Source organism: Puntigrus tetrazona, chromosome 9 (assembly GCF_018831695.1).
Source record: "Puntigrus tetrazona isolate hp1 chromosome 9, ASM1883169v1, whole genome shotgun sequence".
NCBI classification, from domain to species: Eukaryota; Metazoa; Chordata; class Actinopteri; order Cypriniformes; family Cyprinidae; genus Puntigrus; species Puntigrus tetrazona.
The window spans coordinates 13,386,553-13,400,153 of NC_056707.1; the positions used below are offsets into that span (position 1 = coordinate 13,386,553).

Genomic DNA, 13,601 nt, shown 5'->3' on the forward strand with positions numbered 1-13,601 from the left:
TGTAAGTGTGCTATGTATATTTATTATGTATATATAAATGCACACACGTATATATATATATATATATATATATATATTTTCAGAAAAATATGTTATATTTATATATAACACATTTATCATATAAATTAGATCATTATAAATACAGACATGTAAATACTTTTTCAAAATGTATACTTTTCAAAATGAATGCATTTATATATAAATAATAAATACACAGAACGCAGACATTTATTGTACAGCCAACATTTTTTTTCTTTTGTATGCGATTAATCACGATCAATATAAATATATTTTAAGAAGAAAACAATTTTTAACAATATTTCACAGTTTTGCTGTTTTGCAGCCCATTGAGTGTCATACTCCATTCCAGTCAATCAATCAATCAATCAGTCAATTAAGCTATGAATGGTTGATGTTAAGCGCTTGGCAAAGCTCACACCTTGGCATTGATTACATGAGAATTTGAAATGTTTAATGGCATCTCATGCAGAAATGCTGATGCAGCATGTTACCCTGTGTTATAGCTGCATGGCATTTGCTCATTCTATCAAAAGAACAAGCTGCTTGTGTAATGACTTCCTCTCTCTATTATGTGTGTGTGTGTGTGTGTGTGTGTGTGTGTGTGTGTGTGTGTGTGTGGCTGTCGAGTGCGGATTTGCTGGTCGAGCGCATGCCTCCCTCTGCCTGGCTCCTTATAGTGCCGGGCGGGAGGCAGGAATTCTGACCGAGTGGTACGGACATCGCCGCCGGTGACCACAAACACGAAGCTCTCCCTTTAAACAAGGTCTCATGATCGACAACTCTTTCAATCAGTTGTCTTGGCGTGGAGGATCAGGGCGAACGCACGTCCTGCTGGAGTGACAGTGATAGTGGAGCTGAACATCAGGAGCAGCTGACACTCACACAATCCAGAGGTTGGTAACAACTTCCTGAATATTTGAATTCAGTCATTTTAGTAGTAAAATTTGTTTTCTTTTTTTTTATTATTATTATTATACTACATAAGAAGTTCTTAAATATTTGAATTCAGTTATATTCTTGTATTATTTTTTAATCATACTAAGACATTCTTAAATATTTGAATATAATCATACATTTTGTTTTCAATTATTCTTATATATTTTTAATTATAAAATATATAATAAAAATATTTTATTATAGGCATATTACGATCAATTTCAATATAAAACTATATAAATATAGCACGAGTTTTAAATCAGAATACATTATTAATATTGAATAAATGGAGGCTGTGGCATGGTTCACCCAAAACTGAAAAATCTGTCATCATTGTTTTAAAGATAACATCAGATACATAAAGGATGCAAATGCAAATCAATGGTCACCAAAACTATTTGGTTACCAACATGCTTCAAAATATTTTCTTTTGTGTTCCACAGAAGAAAGTATGACTTACAGGTTTGGAATGACATGAGGGTGAGTAAACGATGACAGATTTTTCATTTTTGGTAAATTTGTGTAGCGCCCTGCCCTCTTAGATGTGTCCTTACACTAAGATCTATAGGTGGAGCACCGGGTTCTTTTATAGGTTGTCTCTCGACTATATATTTTCAGCCTCACCTATGATACCACTTTTAGAGAGATTTAAAGTTACTAAAGTAAAGTAATCTAATACCCATATGCCAAAAAATGAGTTTTTATTTATAAAACAAAAAACAAAATAGAAATATGCGTGTTAGCAGGAGGATAGCAAAATATCTACATCACACGAGTAGTATGATAACAGTAACGTTAATGCTTCACACTTACTACGATGTATACCACAAACACCATATAAACTGTGGGCCCACTCACACCATAACCACACTCATACCCACTCCCGATGCAGGCCTGATTCGTGGCTTGGGTGCGTAGAGGCCTTAAAACACTATTGGCCGCTTCACTCTCCAGCGAGCTGAAAAAACAAAACAGTACCTATAGTCCGTCCTCGTTCGTCACGGCCCGACAGTCTCTCCAACCGTCGTTCGTCCCTCGCGGCGGAGGAACACCCAACGCCCCGGTGGCTGGGTGCGCTATCCGGTTTTTTTTTCTCGCCCCTCGTGGTCAGAGGACCTGTGAGCGCGTCCGGTGGCTCAACGGGTCTATCTGATCTCCTCTTCGTTCCCACGCGGGATACTGACGACAGTACTATTTTACTACCACCAGTCAATCCGTCCGAACTTCGCACACAGCGTGCGTAAAAACTGAAACCCGCTAACTATTACTCGTTGTCCACGAATAAACGAATAAATGGAAAAATAAATAAATCGAACGAAATATAACACTTCAACCAAACTCAAACGCTTCTACGAGAGTTTTTAAAGTTAACTAGATTAAATAATAAACCGATAGATGTCGATTAGAATCTACCTGCTTCTCTCACTCGCTCCTCTTTTTCTTCTGTTCGTTTCTCTTCTCGGTTTCTTTTTATATCCCCTCCCAAACCAATCAAGTATGACTATACCTATAAAGAAGGCGGGCATTAACTAATTAACCTCCAATCAACGGCAATCAACCAAACATGCTGTTGAAAACCACGTTTTGCCCAAGTACATTTCAACCGATCCTTAGCGCTTCGTCCAAGATCTTAAAGGGACATGTACTTATAATAAAAACTTTTTACAGGCTTCATAATACACATTAAAAAATATGCTTATAAACAAAAAATAGGGTTCTATTGACAAAATTTTAACAACCCTTACAGGGGTTACACCCTCCCCCTTCTAAACGTCGCATGCCCTCATGTGATTAGACATATATTAGGACAGAATTACTGTTCTGACGATAGGGCAGGGGTTTGTAACACACTGGGGGCATTGGGCCATGGGGTGGCACCATACAGTGGGGCAGACCTTCTTTGTCTTGAACAGCTCTTCAATGTGTACTACCATCCCACGATGAACCACAGTTAAAGGTTTATCCGCTGGACTTCCTAGATCATCATAACTCAGCTTAATCACTGGCCTTACTTCTCTCTGCGATCTACGACAAGGCACTGGCCCAGGTTCCACAGAGGGTACAATCATTGGGTCAGTTTCTCCCCCTTCTAAACTCAGATCCTCCTCCACTTCTTGAACTTGATTAAGGATCTCTTGGGGATCATTTTCTGTCGGATCTTCCCTCCCCACACACTCCTGGATAAGCTCCGGGACAACTATAGGAGGTACAGTTTCTGGTTCCAATGCACATGGAGGTGATATAGACCTCTGGTATGGGATCTTTGCTGGGTGATAATAGCAGAGATCATCATCCTCACTCTCTGAAGGTTCTTGGTTTACTCCGTCAGTCTGATCAACACTGTCTTTATTCTGTTTGTTTTTTCTTCTTTTCATGGTTTGAGCTCTCGTTACAGGTGGTTGTATTACTTGGTTCAAGTCCCCAGGCTTCAATAAACGCACCTCATCTCCAATGGGTAACAAGTGGTTTCTGTGGAGGGTTCGTATTCTGCCTAGACCACTCTCAGGCCTCAGTTTATAGACGGGTAAGTCAGTAAACTTATCAATGACCACATAAGGTAAAGAGTTCCATCGGTTTTGAAGTTTATGTTTTCCTGTACAGGCAAGGTTTCGGATGAGGACTCGGTCTCCACCTGCCAAAGTGTGTGGTTTCACTCTCTGATCATACAGTCTTTTGTTTCGTTGATGAGCCTTTAGAGAAGTTTCGGCTGCTAATTGATATGCCTGTTGAAGATCATCCTTCATTCTCTCTATGTACTGCAAATGATCTACTCCTCTTTGATTATCAGGAATGTACCAAAACACACGCCGATGGGCATACGAGCCTCTCGCCCAAAAAGGAGATAATATGGGGAATAGCCCGTCGCCTCGTTCTTTGTACAATTATAGGCGTGTACAAGTTGTGGGATGTACTGACTCCACTTACTCTTCTGAGCCGGGTCCAAAGTACCAAGCATTGAGAGAAGGGTACGGTTAAAGCGCTCCGGTTGTGGATCACCTTGGGGGTGATAGGGGGTGGTCCTTGATTTTCGGATTCCCAGCATTCCTAGGAGTTCGCTTATCAGCCGGCATTCAAAATCTCGTCCCTGATCCGAATGAATGCGAGACGGCAGTCCGTAGTGTACAAAGAATTTTTCCACCAGGACTTTTGCCACAGTAACTGCTCGCTGGTCTTTGGTAGGGAACGCCTGTGCGTAGCGAGTGAAATGGTCAGTTATTACTAGAACATTGGCAATACCCTTGGTGTCTGGCTCCAGTGACAGGAAGTCGATGCATACCAAGTCTAGCGGACCCTTACTGGTAATGTGGCTGAGGGGAGCAGACTTCTGAGGTAAGGTCTTCCTGGTAATACAAGCACCACAAGTTTTTATGTACTGCTCAATGTCAAGGGCCATACGGGGCCAGTAAAATCTATCTCTTATTAGCTCCGTTGTCCGCTCTACTCCAAGGTGACCTGATTCATCATGTAGAGATTGCAGGACAGTCCGATGATATTTGGCAGGCAGAACCAGCTGAACTCTTTCTTTTCCATGGTGGTTTTTGGATACTCGGTGAAGTAGCTGATTTCTAATGTCCAGTTTTGGGCCCTGACGTTGTAGGAGTGTAAGCAGTGGATCAGAGCTCCTCCGAAGGGTAAACACTCTTCCCGTTTCAATGTCCTGTTTCACCAACCCGATAACTGGGTCTTGATCTTGAGACACCTTCAGATCTTCGAGGGTAAACTGCTCCAGGTGACACGTTGCCAGGGAAATTGGGCAAGAGTAAACAGGAGGTATGCTATCCGGCGAAATTCCTAGATGGTCCACCAGTCGAGCAGAGTCATCACTCTCAGTGGAGCTGGCCAACTGACATATTGCTTTAACTCCAGACTGTGGAATTTCAGTCCAAGAGGCAAACTCAGCATGATTGGTAGGATATCTGGATAGTACATCCGCATCAATGTTGTGTTTTCCGGGCTTGTACTGCAGACTAAAGTTATATGTGGCTAGGGCAGCTAACCATCGATGTCCTGTCGCATTCAACTTTGCACTGGTCAGTACATAGGTGAGAGGATTGTTATCTGTTCTCACAACAAATTGAGCTCCATACAAATAGTCGTGAAACTTGTCGACAACAGCCCACTTCAATGCTAGAAATTCTAACTGGTGTATGGGGTAATGCTGCTCCAGTACTCAACTTTCGGCTAGCAAATGCGACTGGTCGAAGACCCTCAGGATGTTCCTGATTCAACACAGCACCGAGACCTCTCAGACTTGCATCGACGTGAAGTACATATGGCTTAGAGGCATCAGCGAAGGCAAGTACTGGCGCATGGGTTAGACAATGTATGATTGTTTTAAAGGCTTCGCCACAGGCGTTGTCCCATCGTTCCCCAAATGGGTCAGTCTCTTTGTAATATTTCTTTCCATCCTTCTTGCCCTGTCCTTTTACAGGGGGGTAGCCTTTAGTGAGTTCAGTCAAAGGTCTTACTACTGTGGAGTACCCTTTAATGAATCGCCGATAGAATCCACAAAATCCAAGGAAAGACCGTAAGGATTTCAGGTCCGTTGGCTCTTTCCACCGAGTTACAGCTGACACTTTCTCTGGATCCGGAGCTATTCCATAGCTGATACAATATGCCCCACATATTTGACTTGTGGTTGACAAAACTGGCACTTGTCGATAGAAACTTTTAGGCCCCATTCCTCCAGTCGATCCAAAACTTTCATTAGCCTCTCCTCATGCTCTTCGAGTGTTCTACCGAAAACTATAAGGTCGTCCAAGTAGGCGATTACTTGTAAGAGGTGCATGTCACCTACCACCTTTTCCATGAGTCTTTGAAACGTCGCTGGAGCCCCAGTGATCCCTTGTGGCATTCGTTGAAATTGGTAGAACCCCAGCGGACATATAAAAGCAGTCTTTTCTCTGTCTTCAGCAGACATAGCTATTTGATAATAGCCACTTCGTAGATCTAGGACTGAGAACCATTTACACCCCGCCAAACAGTCCAAGGCATCATCAATCCGTGGAGTGACATACTGGTCAGGTATAGTACGGCTGTTTAAGGTCCGATAATCAATGCACATTCGTACAGCACCATTTTTCTTTCGCGCGATGACAATTGGTGACGCATACGGACTTCGGGACTCTTGGATGATGCCTGCCGCTAGAAGATCTTTAAGATGGCGTCTTACATCCTCAATGTCCGCTGGGGCAATGCGCCTTGATCGTTCTCGAAAGGGCGAGGATCATGTAGTCTAATCTGGTGGGTAATGTCTTTAGCCAAACCTACATCCCATTCCTCAGTGGAGAAAACGTTACTCCGCTCAGCCAACTTCATACGCAATCTCTTCTCCCAGGCAGCAGGTATGGGGGCCTCCCCAAAGTCAAATAACTCTGGATTAAGGGGTCCCTGGGATTCAGGCATGTCGTGAGCTACCGTAACTGTGTCCGTTGGGAATACATGGGCAACTACAGAGCCTGCTGGAATTGAAAGATCTTTACTTGTGTCATTGTGAATCAGAACTTGGAAATTAGTCACATCTACCTCTGACGAAGGCATTACTACTGGGGAAACAAACAGTCCAGCAGGAAGTGGATCCACAGCAGAGGCTTCAATAAGAAAGATATCCTTTCTCAAGGGTTTATCAGACTCAACTTTACATAATGCATACCGCTCCCCTCGTGATGGGACTTTAAACGTTCCTGGGCCTTCCCAAATCACTTTACCTTCAGGTTGATCTGTGGCCGAAGTTTTTCCACTTGGAGGTAAACGACAGACTGGGGATGTCTGTATTCTCAGCGAATGGGCATGTTTTCTTTCCTTAGTATTCCCTTTATACGCTGACAGTCGTTGAAAGAAGCTCGCATTGGTCCCAATGATTACAGGGAATTGTGGCGGGCCTTGGGGATCTGGGCAGACTAACGCCAAGGTAGCTATGGTCTCTTCAGCACCAGAGTGAGTTACAGGGAAAGTAACATCTATGACAATATATCCTTTGTAGGGATAACTGCATGAGCTAAGTCCCCAAACAGATAATCCCGCAAGAGGATGGATGGGCACGTCTGGTAAGTTTCGGGAGTACCAGGAGTCGAAGACAATGGTAACTTGAGATCCGCTGTCCCACAGGGCTTGGCATGGACGACCACTGATCTTTACTTCCACGGTCGAGGCTGGTCCAACTAGTCCCTTGGGCAGTCCACTTCGCTCACTGGTGTGCGCCTGACTATTTTTAGAAAAACAGGCTCTCTCTCCAGACGGATCGTTGGAGTTTGAATCACGTTTCAGTCCTTTTGCTCTCCGTAACGAATTAATTAATTTAGCGATTACCTGAGTGGCATTTTCAGCTGCTTGACACTTTGTAGCAATGTGTCCGTCTTCCCCGCACCGGTAGCAAAAGTAATCTTCCACGCTTTCGTGAGGGCTTGGGTCGCTGCGGACCTGAAGCATGCCTCTGAGGGAACTGGTGATAACTAGAAGAACTACTTGAACCTACACTCATGACTGCTATCTGTTTCTGCAGCTGAAGTACTTGCTCTCTCAAAGACTGAACTTCAGAATCCTTTGCTACCGCGTTTTGATCTGAGGGGCTTGTTTGTCTTAATTTGGTTCTAGATTCTATCATCATGGAGGACGCTGGTACGCTATTTGAGTTGTCACTTTTAAACTGGGCCTTTAATTCTTGAATTTCTGCTTTTAGTTCTTGTACAAAAACGGGACAGTTATTCCCCTCGTCCTGCAGGTGTATGGATTTTGCAGTAGCAGTGAATCTCCGTCGAGTGACTTCAATTTCTTCAGCCTCTCGAATCTCATTTAATAGTCTCAGGAAAGTTGGTGGGTGTTCTTTCCTCTCCCTTAACCTCAACTGCAAGAGCATCATATCCGATTCAACAGCTCCACGAATCAGTTGTTCCACTCTGGCTTTGTCAACCTGGGAATGAGACAGTCCACCTCTTTGCACAACTTTAGTCAGGGATTTTTCAATCCTCTTTAGGAAATCAGAAAGGACTCTCCCGGCGCTGTCGAAGAAGCCGAAAAGCAAAATACAAATCTTCTCCAGACTCTGAGGATCCAAAAGTACTTTCAAGGGCATCAAGGTACTGCATTGAGCTGGCATCCGGATTAGACATACGGACAGCTTTAATGATTTCCATGGCAGGCCCTCTCAGACTTTCGACAATTCTCCTCCTCTTCTCTTTCTCAGAGCATTCACATTCAGTTATCATCATTTTAGCTTGCTCCATCCAGTGGTCCATGGTCTCTTCTCCATTGGGTGTCGGAACCGTCCCAGAGAAAGTACGCAAACGGCGGTAAGCATTGCTATCACTTGGTGGTTTTGCTGTTTTCTCTAGGATCTCACCCATCGCACGAATGATGGACTCAGCAGAGCTAGAGCTGGCACTCAGTGAAGGAAACAAAGCCTGTAGATCAGTCATGGACTTCCCTTCATCCTTAAGAAACTGGGAGAGCCGGTCAGTAAATTCTGCTGGAACAGCACTGGTTGGTTCTCTTTCAACTCCAGTAATTATCCTCCAGGACTCCTCAGGGGTGGGTTTCAGTTCCATGGGGCAACGAGTGGGATCTACAATCTCTCGGCATTCACACAGCACTAATAGGGTAGCAGGAGTGGCTCCGCATCTTGTATCTCGAACGCGCACTCTTCCGAAAACTTTCACAGTCTCAGCAACTTCTTCAATGCGTGATGTCTCTGTCGCTTGGGGTACACTTGTTAGCAGCAATGCGTGTGCAAGGTCAATCCCAGTCTCATTGCACCAGTCAGCAAGATCACTTTGAATAGGGGGGTTACTTCGGCGAGACATAGCTCAACCAGACGCAGTTAAAAGCACAAAAAAAGGTAAAAACACTTTTTCTCACTCTCACCTATTTCTCTCTTCTGTATGGTACCAGGGAGGGGAAGATGAATCCCGGACGAGCCCCCAATTTGTGTAGCGCCCCTGCCCTCTTAGATGTGTCCTTACACTAAGATCTATAGGGTGGAGCACCGGGTTCTTTTATAGGTTGTCTCTCGACTATATATTTTCAGCCTCACCTATGATACCACTTTAGAGAGATTAAAGTTACCAAATGAGTAATCTAATACCCGTATGCAAAAAAAAATGAGTTTTTATTTATAAACCAAAAAACAAAATAGAAATATGCGTGTTAGCAGGAGGATAGCAAAATATCTACATCACACGAGTAGTATGATAACAGTAACGTTAATGCTTCACACTTACTACGATGTATACCACAAACACCATATAAACTGTGGGCCCACTCACACCATAACCACACTCATACCCACTCCCGATGCAGGCCTGATGCGTGGCTTGGGTGCGTAGAGGCCTTAAAACACTATTGGCCGCTTCACTCTCCAGCGAGCTGAAAAAAAAACAAAACAGTACCTATAGTCCGTCCTCGTTCGTCACGAAGCCCGACAGTCTCTCCAACCGTCGTTCGTCCCTCGCGGCGGAGGAACACCCAACGCTCCCGGTGGCTGGCGTGCGCTTTTCCGGTTTTTTTTCTTCTCGTCCCTCGTGGTCAGAGGACCTGTGAGCGCGTCCGGTGGCTCAACGGGTCTATCTGATCTCCTCTTCGTTCCCACGCGGGATACTGACGACAGTACTATTTTACTACCACCAGTCAATCCGTCCGAACTTCGCACACAGCGTGTGTAAACTGAAACCCGCTAACTATTACTCGTTGTCCACGAATAAACGAATAAATGGAAAAATAAATAAATCGAACGAAATATAACACTTCAACCAAACTCAAACGCTTCTACGAGAGTTTTTAAAGTTAACTAGATTAAATAATAAACCGATAGATGTCGATTAGAATCTACCTGCTTCTCTCACTCGCTCCTCTTTTTCTTCTGTTCGTTCTCTTTCTCGGGTTTCTTTTTATATCCCCCTCCCCAAACCAATCAAGTATGACTATACCTATAAAGAAGGCGGGCATTAACTAATTAACCTCCAATCAACGGCAATCAACCAAACATGCTGTTGAAAACCACGTTTTGCCCAAGTACATTTCAACCGATCCTTAGCGCTTCGTCCAAGATCTTAAAGGGACATGTACTTATAATAAAAACTTTTTACAGGCTTCATAATACACATTAAAAAATATGCTTATAAACAAAAAATAGGGTTCTATTGACAAAATTTTAACAACCCTTACAGGGGTTACACCTGGTTATATTTTTACATTCATTCAGAATAGAGGCCACGTATCTATTAGTGCAATTAACATGCTAATCTTAAAAACAAATAAAATCTATTATAAAGATTAAGCAACTTTAAATTAGTGGTATTATTTTAACATAGGGTTACACCAACAAAAGTAATTTATTAGGTTAAACCTAGCTATCAAATACATAGTATATATATATATATATATATATATATATATATATATATATATATATATAAAAATGATTAATGTTAGGTTGTTCTAGCAAACACTTTCCTAATAATGTAGTGTTTGCAGATCTTGACCTGTTGATCATGCATCAGCTGTCTGTGACTTCGCTGTTGCTATGTCTGTGGCTGCTGGAGCGCTGCCATGGCAACAGCCTCAATGATCTACACACACAGTTTGGAGTCAGCCTCTACCAAACACTCACAGAGACGGAGAACAACTCCAACCTGATCGTGTCTCCAGCCAGCGTCTCGTTGTGTCTTGGTCTTCTTCAGCTCGGTGCCAGGGGAAACACTCTAGCACAACTCGAGGAAACTCTGGGATATGACGTGAATGGTGAGAGGAAGCTAGAGGCACACCTGTATGTTATTGTGCGATATTAACACGAGAGTTAAGACGATACGAAAAGTAACGCACTGGTCTCTTCGCAGATGCTCGAGTGCAGGACATTTTGTCTCGCCCACAAGGAGACCTGGGTAATTCCAGTGAAGGGGTACAGCTTCAGCTTGCCAATGCCTTATTTGTCCAGAGTGGTGTGAAACTCCTGCCAGAATTTACCCAGCATGCCTTGGGATGGGGTAACAGTAGTCTACTGAGTGTAAACTTCAGTAATCCAAACCACACTCATAGTCGGCTACAGCAGTGGACACGTTCCCAGAGTAAAGGTGAGCTTTGACTTTCCCTTAAAAAAAACACATACGTCAAACTAAATATTGATTAGACATTGATTTCAATTTAAAATATAATTAATTTGAAAATTATAAATATAAAATGATGTCTAAATAACTGCTGTGTAATGCTTTGTTTAATTAAATGTGTTACTTCTCAAAAACTTCTCAGTTAAGTGAAAATTGCTTCTACACCAAATATTTTTCAGTGCATTTAAATTGTTTTATCATGATGCAACATGCGAAACTATATACATGTATGATATAGGATACATACTGTAGGATACATACTGTACGTTTTCATACGAATTATTTATTTCTAAAGCTGATGACCATCTCCAGACAAAAGAGGAACAGCTTCCGTCCCAGGAAGAGGCCTCCAGGCAAGACAGTTTACTGCACATGGCTCTTCTGAGCACGGTGGTGTTTCACGGTGCCTGGCAGAAACAATTTCTCTTCACTGACACTCAGAACCTGCCCTTCAGCCTCTCAGACGGCAGCACAGTCAAAGTCCCGATGATGTACCAGTCAACCGGAGTCAATATTGGTAAGAGGAGGAACGAGACAGACACCAATACATTGCTAAGAGTGTATATATTTACCTGTCCACCTGTCCTAGGTCATTTCCGCCTGCCGTCTGAGCAGGAGTACACTGTGCTGGAGCTTCCGTACTTAGATCGCTCACTCAGGCTACTGGTGGCCTTACCTAGTGACCGGAAAACCTCTCTGTCCCAGCTGGAAAAGCAGCTCACTTCCCATTCTGTGGGACTGTGGGATACTGCATTAAGACGCACTAAAATGGATATATTTCTGCCCAGGTAACAACATGCAAAAAAAAAACAATCACTTGTGAAATACTGTTTTATGCAAATTGGATATATCCTTGTATTTTAGGTTTAAGATGCAGAGCAGGTTCAATCTGAAGCCCGTTTTACAGTCTCTCGGTATCTCTGATGTCTTCAGTCCGTCAGCTGCTGATTTTAGAGGCATCTCAGGTAGGACAGTTCAACCAAATACAGTTTATACCAATCATAGATGCCGAGAAATAACCACAAACACCATCCGTTTCCATCAGTGATTCGCTTTGTGAAGATTAAGCCTTCTGTTTGATATGTCTACAGACGGAGAAGGGCTTTTTGTGTCAGAGGCTTTCCATGAGGCAAGAATAGAAGTGACCGAGGAAGGGACAAAAGCAGCTTCAGCTACAGGTATGCAACATTTTGCTTGCTGAAATAAATGAATGTGGAAATGTTTAGGAAGACTTTTGTACATCAAACACTGTTTAACGTCGAGACCGATATTGACATACCATATCAGAATATAGACGTGAAGAAGATACTAGGGCTTCTGTAGACTTCCAGTTACGCCTGAATGCTTTTCTTTTTAAAAAGCAGAACCCATGCTGCTTTAAAGAGCTTGAGCGTTTGAGCAGCAGATGACGCAATCGTCTGTTAGTGCGGACACTGATATATTCCTGGTTTAACAAATTAAATAAATGTTATTCTGTTGTGAAAAGGACAAAACCACGTCTAAATGTTACCAAATATTATCTAAGATGTAATCTTTTATACACTCAGCTCCCTGGTGTATGTGTACCTGGTTTGAGAATCAGTTGTAGTCAACAGATGGGATATAGTTGAACAGACTGTTCAAGCTGTGAATCAGCTGGGGAATAATAACTGAGCGCTCTCCCTCTTATCTTTCTTTTTAGCAATGGTGCTTTTGAAAAGATCCCGTTCAGCGGTTTTCAAAGCAGATCGACCGTTTCTCTTCATCTTACGGCAGATTAGTACAGGTAAATGAAAACACTGATCGCACCAGAGCTATACTTATTTGATCAGAAATAGTTAAGAGTAATCTTCTGAATTATTAAATGGTTTATTTACAATGCAGTTTATTTATGTGATGGCAAATCTGAAATTTCTCCAGTCTTAGGTGTTGCATGATCCTTCAGAACTAATGCTTGAATGCCAGTTTGTTGAAAACCGTTGTGATTTGTGACATAAATGTTATTATAAAGGTGTAAATTACAGAATCCTTGCTTAATGCAAACATCTCTCTCTCTCTCAAAAACAAAACAAAAAAAGACTTCTAATAAGAGATAGAGGTCAGTTACATTTACGGACTGAGAAATATCTGCAAATTTAATGCTCCATAGAGTGAACATCATAAAGTGTTATTAGTCTACATAAACCAGATCTGCATGACATCTGTTTTGAGATACGGGAGTCAGTTTAATCTGTAGGTTTTTGCTCCACAGGGTCATTGTTGTTTATAGGTCGAGTTCTGAATCCAGCCGAGATGTCTTGAGATGACGCACGCAATCACGACTGCTTCAAATGACAAACACACAGGAGACTTGTTTTAATATACACTTGTATGATTTTGCCAACTCCACACCCCCCTCCTCCCTCATGGGTGGGGGGTCAGAGGGATATCTGAGGACCGTAAGGAGGGTCCACTGACGCTTCAGGAAGAGGGACGAGACTTTTGTACATATCTGTAAATAAAATTTTATTACATCAGGGTTTTTGCACTTTAAAGCGTCTGTTGTCTTTTTTTTTTCCCTGTCTACCC

At 42.6% G+C, this 13,601-nt stretch overlaps 1 protein-coding gene across 4 annotated transcripts; it reads left to right on the forward strand.

The window, feature by feature from the left end:
* Window positions 1-107: 107 nt before the first annotated feature.
* On the forward strand, window positions 108-13,560 carry serpine3 (serpin peptidase inhibitor, clade E (nexin, plasminogen activator inhibitor type 1), member 3). 4 transcript variants are annotated; one of them, XM_043249087.1, is made up of 10 exons: window positions 108-914; window positions 1,401-1,437; window positions 10,426-10,692; window positions 10,788-11,021; window positions 11,350-11,571; window positions 11,644-11,842; window positions 11,919-12,019; window positions 12,146-12,232; window positions 12,736-12,819; window positions 13,285-13,560. In XM_043249087.1, exons 3-10 carry the CDS (start codon window positions 10,443-10,445, stop codon window positions 13,332-13,334), a joined length of 1,227 nt encoding a protein of 408 aa, XP_043105022.1. In that variant the 5' UTR covers window positions 108-914; window positions 1,401-1,437; window positions 10,426-10,442; the 3' UTR covers window positions 13,335-13,560. The 4 variants fall into 4 exon arrangements, with proteins under 4 accessions (XP_043105022.1, XP_043105024.1, XP_043105023.1 ...); XM_043249089.1 differs by having other exon boundaries at window positions 10,533-10,692; XM_043249088.1 differs by lacking the exon at window positions 1,401-1,437 and having other exon boundaries at window positions 10,417-10,692.
* The last annotated feature ends 41 nt before the right edge of the window (window positions 13,561-13,601 follow it).

Excerpts from the sequence above, each read along its gene's own strand:
- serpine3 (XM_043249087.1), top strand. The coding sequence starts at position 10,443 with ATGCATCAGCTGTCTGTGACTTCGCTGTTGCTATGTCTGTGGCTGCTG. Across the intron at positions 12,020-12,145 it reads TGATTTTAGAGGCATCTCAG|ACGGAGAAGGGCTTTTTGTG; the intron begins GTAGGACAGTTC and ends ATATGTCTACAG. Across the intron at positions 12,233-12,735 it reads AAAAGCAGCTTCAGCTACAG|CAATGGTGCTTTTGAAAAGA; the intron begins GTATGCAACATT and ends CTTTCTTTTTAG.